Genomic DNA, 14,726 nt, shown 5'->3' on the forward strand with positions numbered 1-14,726 from the left:
AGACCACTATACAACTAGTCAAGCCCTTTGATGCACAGATACTGTACAAGGTAACAGCATACACCAACCTTTAGTGCAGTCATTACTGATCGTGCTGGGACACTGCTGGACACCATAGCAGATAAGGCCCCCGTCAACAGTAACAGTGGCACAGTGACTCACACTTTCCCAGAAAATGTTATACTTTACTAAATGTGGTTACTCCAATTAGGTACTTGTTGCTTCATGAAACTCACAGAGTTCTCCAATCCAAATAAAGATGCTCATCTGCAATTCCTACAAGGGGAGGTGGGGGTTTGCTTATTGTGAAGTGAATGAAAAATGATGGGGACCTTCATGGGCCCCCAAAAATGTTTTAATTTTGTTTGCAGAATCATACAGAAGGCTGTTCATGGTCATAAAATACTGATGATATTTCAAGAGTGTTAAATAACTGATTTTTTGATTACTTTCATAAAGAAAAGAATAAAAAGAAATGTAGGAAAATGGTTGCTTTTGACATACTTTGAGGAGATTTAAAAAAAAAAAAACGTAAATCAATAAAAAAAAAATGTTCCAATTACATTTGGGGTGCATAAAGCACATTTTTTTTTTAGATTTTTGTGGTCAATGGAGACCATTTCTTAAACCCCCCCAAAATAACATTTAATTATTGTATTAAATAAGTAAATTTCAATTGGCTAATTAGGGACAGATGTATCAAGCTTCAAAAAGTGATAAAATGGAGAGTGATAAACAACCAGCCAATCAGCTCCTACCTGTCATTTTTCAAACCCAGTCTGTAAAAATGGCAGTTAGGAGCAGATTGGCTGGTTGTTTATCACTCTCCGTGTGATCTAATTGGGTTTCTAATTGGATTGCAACCTGCAAATTCTGATGTGAAACAGCAACTTGCACCTTCATTTAATACTACAGTATATAATATAAATACTACAGACTGACTTTTTTAACTTGGTTAACATAAATAAATAACATCCAGATCATGAAAAAGTTCTAAAATTTTATTCTCAAATTGTATTTTCATAGAAAAACCGTCTTTTTTTTGTTTGGAAATATATAAATATAAATAAAAAATGCTATGATACATTTGAGGTTAAAAAGTCAAATTAAATTAGATAAAATTATAGCATCTTTTAAAATAAATAGTATTGTAGGCCTAAATTGATACTATTGACGGCTACGGCTAGCCACCTTGGGCCGGTCTTTTTTCGATTTGCTTGTTGTAGGCTGCTTATGACCTTTCTTTGAATATTCTACCTTTATCCATTCACCATCATTATTAACCTTGTTATGTTCCCCATTGGCAGCATCTGAGGATGGCACTGGCATTCCTGGTATTGGTCGCTGTTGAACTTGGCTATTTCTATGAGGTTTGTATTCCTGGGACCTGGGGTGGGTTTGTGCTATTGTATAGGACTTGTAGTATTTTCCATTGCTTGCATGAGGACTTTTTCCGCCACTTCTTCTTTGCATGGACGCGCCGTGGACATTTTGGTGGGAGTAATACGAATTATTTGCCCTGCTTCGGATCCTCTCTCTCTCAGAGGGGCTATCGGAAGCTGTACTTGACGCACTACTGCCTTTAGAACTTTGGATAGACAAGGAAGACAGATTTTTGGTCACTCCTAATTGTGTTGGTGATGAGCTGCGTGAGTAATTGATAGGGGTAATTTGTAACGTTGAGGTGGAACGTGTCCGCTTGACAGCAGCAGCATAAGACTCTTGGTTATGAAGGTATGGTAAAATCTGAGATAGATTAGTAAGGCTGGAGGACTGCGAGCCAGGCATGCCAGACAGATGCTGGGAAGACCTATCCATGGCCATCTGACGCATCCTTAACGTATAGATCCACTGGCAGTCAACACCTGCAGCAATTAAAAATGGCATCAGTGACCGCAAGTAATATTGAAATTCTATTTATAAAAATATAAAACTTTTTTTCTCTATTTAAAATATAGATTTTTTAAGACACTTCAATGGAGATAAAGGACCAATCAACCAGCTCCTAACTCATTTTTCATACAGAACTTGTAGCATGACAGGAGCTGATTGGCTGGTAATTCATCTCTGTCCACTTTATTGCTCTCCAAGGCTTAGTACTTAGACCCCGTAGCCTGTATCAAGACAGGAAATGATTGGCTGGTATAGGGGCCTACACGCGGGGTGATTTCAGGGCATTTTCTAAGCGATCTCATTAGATCACTTAGAAAATGCTCTTCATCGCTCCGTGTGTAGGGGCCACAGCGATGCATGGCCCCGTGCATCGCTATCGTCAGGTGATTAATATCCAACATGCTGGATAAATCTAGTGAGATCGCCGGTCAGGGCCAGTGTTCTCACCAGAGAACACTGGTTCTGACAGATTGCTCGGCACACATCGCTGATACATCACTGTTCAGCGATCTCTGCTGAGCGATCTACATTGCTCAGATCGCTCAACAGAATATCCCCGTGTGTAGGCCCCATTATTATATAGACCCTTGAATGTGTATCGTGGGCCTGCTTCAGAGATGGATGCAATGTCGATGTTGTATGCAGTGCAGCGATAAATTTTTGTTGTTGTTGGCGTTGTGCATGTACTGCAATGGGCTTGAGACGACATTTGTAGTGAGTATTTATTTGCAAAGTGATTGACAGCCAGGCACCACTTGTGGGCGATAATGGGGGTGGCTGCTAAAATTAAAATGTGCTTTGTGCCTCTTTTGATGGTGTGTGTAACTGGCGGCAACTGCGATCCCACACTCTGGTGTCTCCATTTCCATTGGCAGGAAACGACAAATCAGCCGCTGTGAATACATTTGCATCCATCCCTGTATCAGGGGCCAGGGTCTTTAAAAGGGCTCCAGAGAGATTTATCATTAAAGACAGGATGGAAACTAAATTTTACAAATACTGTACAAAGATTACCAGGCCGTGGCATAGAGCACTTCCCTGTCACCTTCAGTACTTGCCCCAAAGTGAACATCACCTTTATAAACCTATCAATAATAACTAATAATACATAAAGTAAGTTCTCTGTTGGGAAAAATCTAACAAATCTTCCTATTTAAAACAAATAATATTCCAATGCGAGAATCTTATTTGCATTAAAATGCAAATAAAGTGTTGCAAAATATGCCACTCGTAATTAACATTAATAAAATGTAATTTACAAATACAAAATTATGCCCGATACTCTTTACTCTTCAACAGCTCATTGTTTTACCTCCCAGGGAGCAACAGCTCCCCTCTGTGGCCAATTGGAAACTCTTTATTCATAAAGTTCTATACATAATAAAAACAAAATCATCTGTGAATCTTGAACATAAGGTGTGTACACACGCATTGATTTTACTGTTGATTCAATTTGCTTTCCATTTCTCCAATTCCACCCCCATTCGATTTGGCCTTTGCTTTCCATTCGGTTTCACATTCGATCTGCACCTTAGCATTCGATATCGATTTCGATATCGAATTCAATTTGCATTGAAGGCAAATTGTACACATTTAATTTACTGGATCGAATTTGATATTTTCTTGGCTGCAGAATCTATTTTTCTTTTTGATGTAGAGAAAACGGGAGCGCGCATTGAATCGAATGCAGATCGAAATCATCTTAAAAACCATTCCATTTCGATTCGATTTTGCTTCTATAAGCAAAATCGAATCAAAAACCTGTCAAAATCGAAGCGTGTGTACACCCCTTAAGATTGGATACTAGAATTGGTTATTAGAATAGATCCTAGAATTGGTAATTTCTTACATAACTATTTATATACTATATACCTGTACATATTCCTTATGTGTAAAATTGTATTATTGTATAATAAACAGTGATGGCAATCTACAGAGATAACATTAGAGATAAAAGTGACCACATACAAATAAAGCAATATACATACATACTCTATATAAGGACAATGTATTGTTAATATGTATTTAACAGAACAATTTAACTTTATAAAAGTGATTTCCACAACTGAGGTTTGTGATATCCATTTACTGCCATAATAATGATATTGGATTGGAAGTGGCTTTAATAGAAACGGCTAAATAAAATGCTACGCCAAAAGTGTCATATTTTTTCTCTCTATATTTTGGACTAGTTTGGACTCCAACTTCAGGCCACGAAGTATAGTTGTAGGCAAGACATCATATAATGTGGAACTAAATGACCAAAAACTATTGTGACATTTGTTAGGATTGCTCTCTTTACTTTCAGAGGTTTTGTCCTGAATAATTCCATACAGTACCTGTACCTTTTGTTTAAGTTCATCCCAAGTCGAAAGTTTTTTCCGGTGTTATCAGGTTGAGCTTACATTTGACCTATTTAATTAAATTGCCGATTTTTCGATGCCCGAAAAATCTGATACAGTTGTAAAACACATGGATCGTTAAAATGTTGTTTTTTTTACGAAAGTGCGGCCGCCTTTTTTTTTAGGGCACATAAGAACCACTTGGCTCATTTAGCCCCATTTTCAACCCTATTGTTTCTTCAAACACTATTTTATCCTTATGTAAGGTAATCTTTATGTCTATACCATGCTTGTTTAATTTGCTCTACTGTCTTAAGGTCCATACACATGAAATCAGCTCACTTTTTACCTTTTCAGCTGCTTTCAGCTCAAAACCGGCTAGTGTGCATGCTCACACATCATTGCCAGGCTGCCGCCATACGTCGTCCTGAACGAAGGTGAGTATACAATACACAGGCTTATATCATGTGTATTGATTGGAAAAGAGGAGACGCTGAACCCTGATAAGGAGCGTGTGGTACCATCTAATTGTAAATGCAGTGATGGAGGGAACTTTCCTGTTGTATACCTGTATACTCACCTTCGTTCAAGCCAATATGTGGTGTGGGGACACCCTTTTTCTGGACTGATCCCCCCTTAAAGCTGCCATTTCATATTGCGCAATATCATTTAACGTGATATTTACCCATATTGTATCCGTAGTCCTATTTGACAGGACAAGTGAACGGCTTCTCATAGTCTCCTACTATGAAACCATGAAAATTGCTCAGTGTGTATGGACTGAGCGATTTTCCAGCCAGTGATTTGCACTTCACCCTTGACCATACACGCTGGGAAATTTCCCAGTGTGTATGGACCTTTAGCCTCTACCACCTCTGATGGGGGTGCTATTCCACTTGTCCACTACCCTTGCTGTGAAGTAATTTTTACTCAAATTTACCCCGAACCTACTTCTCTCCAGTTTGCTCCTGTGTTCTAATACAAAACAACAGTGGTATAAATCACTTTTATAAAATGAAATAGTATCTTCATGTCCTTTCAGTATTTTAGCAAACTGCTGCTTGTTACTGTTCCACTTACACCAGAGTTATGTAAATGTGCAGACTAGCCGTCACCATTGCGCATAACTTAGCAGATGCTAGTCGTCACCTGACCTCGCCAGTCATTCAGTATTGCTGAATTGAAACTGCATATTCCTTTCTATGCGATGCTAAATAAAATATGCCCCTGGTATTAAGACTCAGGGGGGTATACAAATCGCGGGTCACGACTGTCGATCCATCCCGACAGCCGTGACCCTGGCCCGTTTTCGTTTTGCTCAATGCCAGGTGGGATTCAATGTCCTGCCGATCGTCGAAAAAGGGGCATGTCCGCGTAAATGGCCGTGTATTGTTGAGATTTGCCCGTGATCGCGACAATTCACAGCCGTTGTCGGTGATACAGGCCTGGCAGCTTTTAAAGTTCGGCACGTTCTGTCGATCTGAATCTTCAAAGCTGCCGAGAAAGAGAGCACTGAATAGGCGCCCGCCGTTATTTCCTGCATCGAAAATAGCGGCAGGGATTGAATACCCCCCTTAATGTTAAATGGGGCCCTGACTAAAGGTTTGGAGCTGTGCTGCTGATATTTACGACTGATTAGGAGATGATTCCTGCACAAGAAACCAGCCACACAACTGGCAGAGCAGCAAGAGTCTAACGACCAGGATGTGGGCCATCTGCTGGGACAGAGCAGGCGCCCTCTCAGCCATGTTGGCAATGGTGCAGTGCAGCCTAGCATGGCTGAGGCCCTCCTGAAGAGTGCAGGGCTTAGGGCCTCAAGTCCCTATATAAAGCTAAAGGTCTATTTACTAAAGAGTTAGGGCCAGATTCTCTAAGCTTCAAAAGTGATAAAATGGAGTGTAATAAACAGACAGCCAATCAGCTCCTGTCTGACATTTTTCAAACACAGTCTGTGACATGGCAGGTAGGAGCTGATTGGCTGGCTGTTTATCACTCTCCATTTTATCACTTTTGAAGCTTAGAGAATCTGGCCTAAAGAGAGGTAAATTTACTAAGCTGGGAGTTCTATTGAAGATGGGATGTTGCCCATAGCAACCAATCCGATTCTAATATCTTCTAGAAGGTGCTAAATAAATAAGAAGTAGAATCTGATTGGTTGCTATGGGCAACATCCCATCTTCATCAGAACTCCCATCTTAGTAAATTGACCTCACTTAGGGGCTGATTCAGGACAGTAGTGATCCGAATTAGGTCCCAGCTGTGATGGTCAGGGACCCTGTCAGGGCCGGGCCATTCACTGCAGGAAGGGAGGGACGGGGCAAAACTGGGGCTCATCTGTGTGAATGCCCAGTGTTTTATGGGTGTCCCCATAAAAAATGATGGGCACTCCAATGGGTACGAGTGAGATTAGAAATAAAATGTGTGGTGCGCTATCAATAGCTGCCGGCACAGGATTGTCAAACCCTAATCAATCAAGGAGAAGGAAGAAATATGTGCCGGCGCTGTCTGTATCAAAGAACTAGAAAAACACTAGCCCCTGATGAAGCCGGGGTGCATACCTCGGGGAAACGCGTTGAGCTTCTATAATACTGCTGTTTTCATCCATCCATCTACCAGTGACGTGTCCATCACCCACAGACGCCCCTCACCACCATCATCTGGATACAAATTTCTATGGGATATCTGCCTGATCCCTAATCTCCAGCCAATAGAGGAGGACTGTCATATTGGGAAAACCTGAGCCCTTGAAAATATAGGGCAACCTAGGACTCTACCGTCACTCATTCCTGGACATCAATCGCCCAGCTACCATGGGATGGTAATATATACAGCACTTTCTATCAGCCGCATATACAAAAAACAGCAAATACATCAAGTATCCCTGAGATATATTATGTGATTGTGCACAAGTACTCTTTAGTCTAAACCGATTCACCTCTCCATGCAAATATTGTAATTTAATACATTTGTGTATTTTTCATTTAGAGAACTGTGTTGTTTTTCTAGTTCTTTGATACAGCCAGCGCCGGCACATATTTCTTCCTTCTCCGGGTACGAGTGGAGCCCACCCTGTCATCGCATGGTATTGGGAGGAGTCAGCGGCGGGAGGGGGTGGTAAGTGGTGTTGCAGCTCAATCTGCCAGGTGGCGAGCGGCATCTCGGGTGCTCGTTCGCAGCATACCGAGCCAACCTGAAATAGGGCCTGAGTGTAGCAAAACCTCCACATCATCAGCTTTAATATCCTTTCTCCAGCATGATAAACACGGATTACAGCCGTTCCTTTTGGAGAAAGCATGCTGGGGAATTGGTAGCCGGTCTTTAGGAGAAGACACAGAACCCACGCACTTAGCACCCAGGATGTAATCAGGCCCCAGCTGTAGGAAGCAGCCTCCATCCTCTATACTGTAGCTGTTATCAGTGCTAGCATTAGCTGATACAATGTTCTGTAATTGGGAGAATCTTACTGGAGTCGTTGCTGTGCTTGCTCTCGGAGTTTATCTGCCTTATTGCGAGTTGGACTGATTTCACCGCGTCTTCCTTTTTCTTGTTCCAGTGGATTTTATGAATGTGTTTTGTTAATTTAGGCACTCTGACATCGCTCTATTAAAAGCAAAATAACCAAGTAATTAAAAAAATAGAGCTCAATAAACATTCCACATATGAATTAACCAAAACAACAGCAAATACAAAATAGATACACAGACACAATTAGAGTGATCTTTATTAGGGAAAATAAACAGGGCCAACTGGCTGCAGTCTCCCAGTCCCTCCCCGTCACTGGCTGTCCTACCGAGAGCACGGGTTTCCCATTATTGCCTAAGTGTCTGGCACAGTATAGCGCCATGTATTATATAAATGTGCACAAAGGCTTAAAGGGGAACGTCACTCATTACAATCATAGAAGACTTTGTAATTCAATGATGGTACAAATATTTAGAAGGAGCAGGATTATTATCCTTGATTTATATGGTGCCACAAACAGTGTCAAACTGGGGCATGAAGGACAAACCCCCCCCAATCCGGGGATGGCGTGGTATGGCCCATGTTCAGGAGTGTGGCCAGTTTTCAGAGGGTTTGTGGCTAGTCATCACATTGGTTTGCCTAACTTTTAGGGTCGGGCCACATATAATGGTGCATCGGGTCCCGTTTGCACGTTCCTATGTGGCCACCCACCCATTAGCGGCAGGGGAGTAGCCACCGGTCCTACCGCAGTATTCTGCAGTAGGACCAGACAGTGGAAAGACCAGATTTCATGGTTAACACACTGTGTAACACTATAAATCCTGTTCTGCAGGATCTGCCCACGTCACTGTGTGTGACCCCCCCACCCCCACCTTCTTCTTCCTTGCGGCTATGTGGGTCCCGCTGAACAAGACCTGCTTGGCCACTATGTATGTGGATGGCCTAGTCCCCTTAATAAATATATATAGTAAATGCATGCATGATAATGTACCAGATTTATAATAGCAATGCACTTTAGAACATATGCCATACTGTAGTACTGTGCAGTATAAGGTATAATTCAACCGCAAGTCTGGAACATGATCCCTACCAGAGGAGGTGGGCCCCCGGGTTTTTCCCAGTGGGCCAGTCCAACCCTGGCCACAAGGGCTCTGCTGCAGCTAAACACTGTACATACAATAAACAGGAAGAAGATCTACAGTGTCTAGCTAAGACGGACAGCTACAAAAGGTTGACAGATTAAAGGTCAAAAGGTCAACTTTACAATTGTCGACACATAAATGGTTCAAGCACATTTTTTTCCAGTCAAATCTTGTATATTTGGCAATATGTAACCACCGCCAGTAGAAACTTGCACCCCTGTGGGTTCACTTTGCTGACCCACCTTGGGCAAGGTGGCAGGCACCGCTACTGCTGTGCTAGCTACACGTTACTATTCCCAATCGTTGTCCACATGGAAAATAAATCAAGCAAAAGTTGGGAAAACATTTTAAAAAACCATGCCGACCATATGTGGGTTGAATATTGTCATGTCGACCTTCTAGTAGCTGCCGAAATAATGCATGTCGACCATATGGTGTTCACCTACAGTATTGGTTGTTTTCCTAGACATTGTAGCTCTATCATCCGGATACAAAACAGAGACCAAATGAGCAAATCAAGATAAAGCAAAACAATACAAAAAAAAGACAAAATGAAAAATACAATACAAAACAAAACAAAATAAAACAATATAAAACAAAAAATGCCAATACAATACAAAACAAGACAAAATAAAATACAAAACAAGACAAAATACAATACAAATTTGCCAATACAATTTAATAATAAAAAACAAGACAAAACAAAATAATACAAAACGCTGCAGAACAAGGACATTGTTACAGCAGCAGTTACAGTACCCAAATAAGCTGAAGGACGGCCAAACTTAAAGGTCTGATGCTGTTGTCAGACAGGAGATGATGGTATAAAGGCCCCCATACACTAGGCAGGATTTCACCCAATTCAGATTAATCGGACATTGATAGCGACGCAAATCACATATGTAGACATCCTCTCCGACCCGATGTGCGGCCCCATCGGATCGGAGTCAGGAGGTCGGACGGGCTGCACATAAGATTTGCTAAATCTTATGTGCTGGCCGGAGCCGTGCAGGGAACTGCAGCTGGCGGGGTATGATGGCTACCAGAACCGGGCGGTGGTAGCAGGGAGGGGGGGGGGGGGGAGTCGGGCAGGAAAAGACGCTGCCAGTGGCAGGAGCAGGGCACTTTAAAAAAAAAAAGACCATACAAACGATGGATTGTATGGGCCTTTTTTTTTTAAGTGCTCTGCTCCCGCCGCTGCCCGGCAGCGTCTTCTCCTGCCCAACTCCCTGGGTGGCCCCCTCTTGCTCCCGCTGGCGGCATCGGCTTCCTCTCCTGTTCTGCTCCCTGTGCCGCACTCCCCTGCCCAGCTCTCTGGTCGCGGGCATACCCCCACTGCCGTCCCCCACTCCCATTGTCCCTGTAGCTCCCCAGGAGTTGCATGTGATAAATCGCATGCAATTTATCACATGCAAAACTTGGCACATGAAGTGCCTAATCGCATGTGATCCATCCCGGGGAGCTGACGGGACAATCAGGTCCGACTTGTCCTTAGGACAAGTTGGACTAATGTATGGGGGCCTTTAGTGAGGGGACAAAAACCATAAGATGGAAGAGGGCCCTGCTTGTGAGAGCTTCTAAGCATGTACTGTACATGCATATGATGATAACTGATTATATGAAATGGCAAAGCCTGGTGTCAGTATGCAAACTCATCGCTGGCAGACATTGCTGCAAACAATGACACAATGTCTATTATTTTACAGGGGAAATGATAGAACGATCCGGGGATGTGGTTCCCACTGATTGTGATCTAGAGGTTTCCTAACAGAAATAATGAGGCGTGTAACAACAAACAGGGCTGAACACATTGCTGCAGACGTGCAGAATACTTCATTAGTCCTTCAGCTTTTCACAGTCCCTTCCTCGCATACAGAACCACAGGATTGTTTTTATACATTTTTTTTATATGCACATTGTATTATGTATTAATTGTAGCAAGCACACATCCGCATGGTATAACCAAGGTTCCCTGACAATACAATACAAAGTCAAACGCAACTTATGAAACTGGCAGCCTTGTGATAGAAAGATATGGAATAATGATTTGGGGGAAAACGTCCATACACATTCCCCATTAAAGGAGGGCATTAACCCGTCATATGCCCTACATGCATGAACCTGGTTAATTGCATGGTTCCTGCAGGAGTGATAGGCCACTTAGTGATGGTATGGGAATAGCTTACCTCATAGGTCACAATGCACTCTACAGACTCATTGTCTGTTATTCCCACAATCCACTTCTCCATTACAAATGGTGGCTGGAAAGAAGAACCAAAGATACAGTTGGCTACAAAAGTTTCATTTATAAAGTCAGTGCACACGTATTACAAAGCCGTTGCTTGTCTTTTGCATCATCCAACCTCTAATGCTGGGTACACATCAGAACGGTCATGATCGTGAGAAGATTGTGAGACAACCATACGATGCATCGGATCCGATTCCGATCCTGATTTGTACCCAGTTGAAGGGGTCGTTTTCAAATCCTGATCGGATCGGATCCAAAACATGCCTAATTTACATACAATTGGTCAAGATTGTATCGAAATTGGGGAAATTGAGGCCAAATCATTCTGGTGTGTACCCTACATAAGAAATGTACTTGCTTGCTAACCTTTAAATCCCTTCACAGTATACCGGTCAGTTACTGCAGGACCAATACGCCAACTGGCACATCCTTGCTATATTGGTATTGTTTTATTGTTTTTTAGCATGAAGAAGGCCCTTCACCCAAAAGCCAGTTCTGACCGAATACTGTACAACTCATAGCAGTCCATCACTTGCAAACATTCGGCCTAATTCAAAGATGGACTCAATAGCACAGCCGTCTTTAGCGCTGCCATGAAGTTCAAACTATGTAAATGCCGCAGGTGTAGACACCTCTTGCCACCTTTGGTGGTCCAATACCGCATCTGAAGAAGAAGCATTGAATCATCTGTGTGAGTATCGGTCAACTAAGTATCCATCGATTAACTCAGGATGATCGTATAATTCCCTGCCCTGGGGCCATTAATCCCTTCAGAGGTGGGGTTTTATACCCTGACATACCTTCCAGGGTGTTTTGGATCACTCACCACCCCTGCCGCTGGCTCCTTCAACTCTGAGGGGAGGAGAGCGGAGATCGCACTTCTGCATCTCCTCGCTGACTTTGGCAGGCATTTCAAATTTGTGCGGCAGCCAATCGCAATCATGAGCTGGTGCCAAATTTGAAGTGTGTGAGTTGTAGCTGAGCGTTGAATGTTCGGATGGTTATGGGAGGGCGATGGTTTCTGAGCGGCAGTTGATGGGCGGGAGCAGGCGTGCGGTTGGTACTGCCACATGGTGCGCCAACAGTGCAAATATTCTGTAAGCAAGGCACCCTCTGTCTATCTCTTCACTGGCTCCCCATTCCTTTCCGAGTTCTCTTTGAACTCCTCACCACCACCTACAAGGCTCTCTCCTCCTCCACCGCTCCTTACCTCTCTTCACTGATATCTATCCACACTCCCTCCCGTCCTCTTCGCTCCATCGCTGACCGCCGACTGACCTCACCTAATCAGCTCCTCCCACTCCCGTGTCTAAGACTTCTCTCGCGCTGCCCCCCTGCACTGGAACAACCTCCCGCCACCCATCAGGCTTTCTGATTCCCTTACCTCCTTCAAGCGCTCCCTCAAAACCCACTTTTTTCGACTAGCCTATCCCTCCTCCTAACCTCTTTTGATCCTCCTATCCTGCCTCCGTTCCTACTTATCCTATTGTTTTTCGTTCGTCCACCCACCTCCTTTTAGTATGTTAACTCTTATGAGTAGGGCCCTCCTTCCTCACGTACTCACCCTACCTCATTACCTCACCTGTGCTCCTGTCCTGTTCTTCCCTTCCTCTACTTCATCTTCAGTCTCCTCGACAATTTTGACACCTACTTCTGAACTGATGCTGATTTTAGTTCTACCAGCTATACCCCTATTTATACTGTATCTTTCAACACACCCTGTACGTTACCTTGTCATTTGTTTTTTTTGTTTGCTATGTATGGCGCTGCGGACACTTTGCGGTGCCTTATAAATAAACGTAATACTACTACTACTAGTTAAAGTGGTATGCAGGTAAATCTTCTGGGGTTTCCTATCCTGGCAGTGCACTATTGTAGTGGGGGGGGGGGGGGTTAGGTTGCAGGCAAGGGCCATAATGCTTCTGAAATATATATGTGTGTGTGACTGATTTAAATATTTACACTTACTTTTTAACATTTTGGGGGAGATGTACTAAGCCTTGTAGAGAGATAAAGTACCAACCAATCAGCTCCTTTCATGTTACAAGGTGCAGGGTAGATGTATTATAAGTCATTATGGGGGAGACAATGTACCAGCGTAGGAGTGCTGAACATGGATATATTTGTTCAATGTCACCGCTATCTATCAGATGTAATGCTTTGACCATTGCGGCACCTGTACTGTAGCTATTGATTTTGGCACCTGGACGTGTTCTTGCCTATTCACCACAGCGGGGACAGCATAGGAATGCATTGGGGAGATACTACGGAGATCTCATGTATGCCCAAAGGCACCACCAGAGAGGGGGGGGGGGGGTTCTGATGCACTGGCAAGGATCGCCGGTGGGGGTGTCTTTGTTCCACCACTCACAAACGAGTGGTGGAGGAGGCAAAACGGGAAGAGATATCATGTGCCAGTATAATACCTCTACCCGCTGAAAAATGACAGGAGCTGATTGGTTGGTAGTTTATCTCTCTTCACTTTATCACTCTGTAATGCTTAGTATATCTGCCTCTTTTTAATTTAAAACCTATTGGTACATTGAACAATATTTTTAGAGTTTTGAAAAATTAATGTGAAACAGGGGTTAATGTATCAAGCATGGCATAGAGTGGATAAGTGGATCACTGATGGAGTTGTCCATCGTTCTACCTATCATTTCATAGAATGTACTTAATAAATGCATCCTCAAAGTTGATTGGTTGCTGTGGGCAACTCCTCCACTGGTCCCTCTTTGCAATGCTAGATAGATCCGCCCCTATCTTGCGGAGGACGCTGCCAGTGGCTCAGTAATACACAAGCCTTCACCATCACTATTACTTACTTTGGACATCCTTAGAACCTCTGCATCTGGCTGATTTCTGCTGAATGTTACGTCCTTTATGTATGTTACAGCGATTTCATCTCCATCCAACTCCATGTACATTTTCCATTTACTGTCCTGGAATTCAGATAAACGATTATTTTAATTTGGAGACAAGAAAATGTCCCTTTAATTTCTTAGAAATCTATTTATAGAGACGACGCACAATGTAAGACAGGAACAAGCTGGGTGATATTTAATGGATTGCAGAGTTCTATGGAAAAACTAGACAAGATATTGGAAATATTTGTTTCCATGACAAATAATTCACGGTTGTTTTACTAGACCTACCAAAGCACTTGCATGGGAATATCATCAGCTGTTTGTGAAATGCATTTGCAGATAGTAATTACAATAATGAATTAGGACGTATCACTTCAGCTCCGCCATTGATGATAATACAAAATACCAGCTAATAGACATAACAGTTGTCTCTGGATTCTCAAATATTGTGGGATGTCACTGGTGTCTATTGTTCTGTCTGGTGTTACTGCATTGTTGGTTATTGTTATGTTATATGGATGAGGAGTTCATTCTGAGATACATTGTTTCAAACCTGTTTTACAAAGACTATGGATGTTTGGACTCAGCTGCTGTATTATAATATGCTAATTCCACAGATGTTTTGTGTAAACAGACTCCTCCTACGGCTTCTGTGTTCTGCTGCGGCTCCAGAAGACGCAGCATCGTATCGGTCTGCAAAAACTTCAGCCAAATGAGTTTGGTAAACAGAAAGAGCCTCTTGATGGGGGAGTGACTAACAGCAATTGATCCA

At 42.8% G+C, this 14,726-nt stretch overlaps 1 protein-coding gene across 1 annotated transcript in view; it reads right to left on the reverse strand.

The window, feature by feature from the left end:
* Positions 1-1,012: 1,012 nt before the first annotated feature.
* The window catches only part of MAP3K20 (mitogen-activated protein kinase kinase kinase 20), a 216,017-nt gene continuing 202,303 nt past the window's right edge, over positions 1,013-14,726 (reverse strand). Inside the window, exons 17-20 of the mRNA XM_083154790.1 lie at positions 13,913-14,029; positions 11,026-11,100; positions 7,700-7,835; positions 1,013-1,865 (exon numbers count right to left, since the gene is read on the reverse strand). Coding sequence (XP_083010916.1) covers positions 1,168-1,865; positions 7,700-7,835; positions 11,026-11,100; positions 13,913-14,029 — 1,026 coding nt within the window. The 3' untranslated portion in view covers positions 1,013-1,167. The remainder of the gene's footprint in view (positions 1,866-7,699; positions 7,836-11,025; positions 11,101-13,912; positions 14,030-14,726) is intronic.

The sequence above is a fragment of the Crinia signifera genome, chromosome 7, assembly GCF_055691185.1.
Source record: "Crinia signifera chromosome 7, ASM5569118v1, whole genome shotgun sequence".
Classification (NCBI taxonomy): Eukaryota; Metazoa; Chordata; class Amphibia; order Anura; family Myobatrachidae; genus Crinia; species Crinia signifera.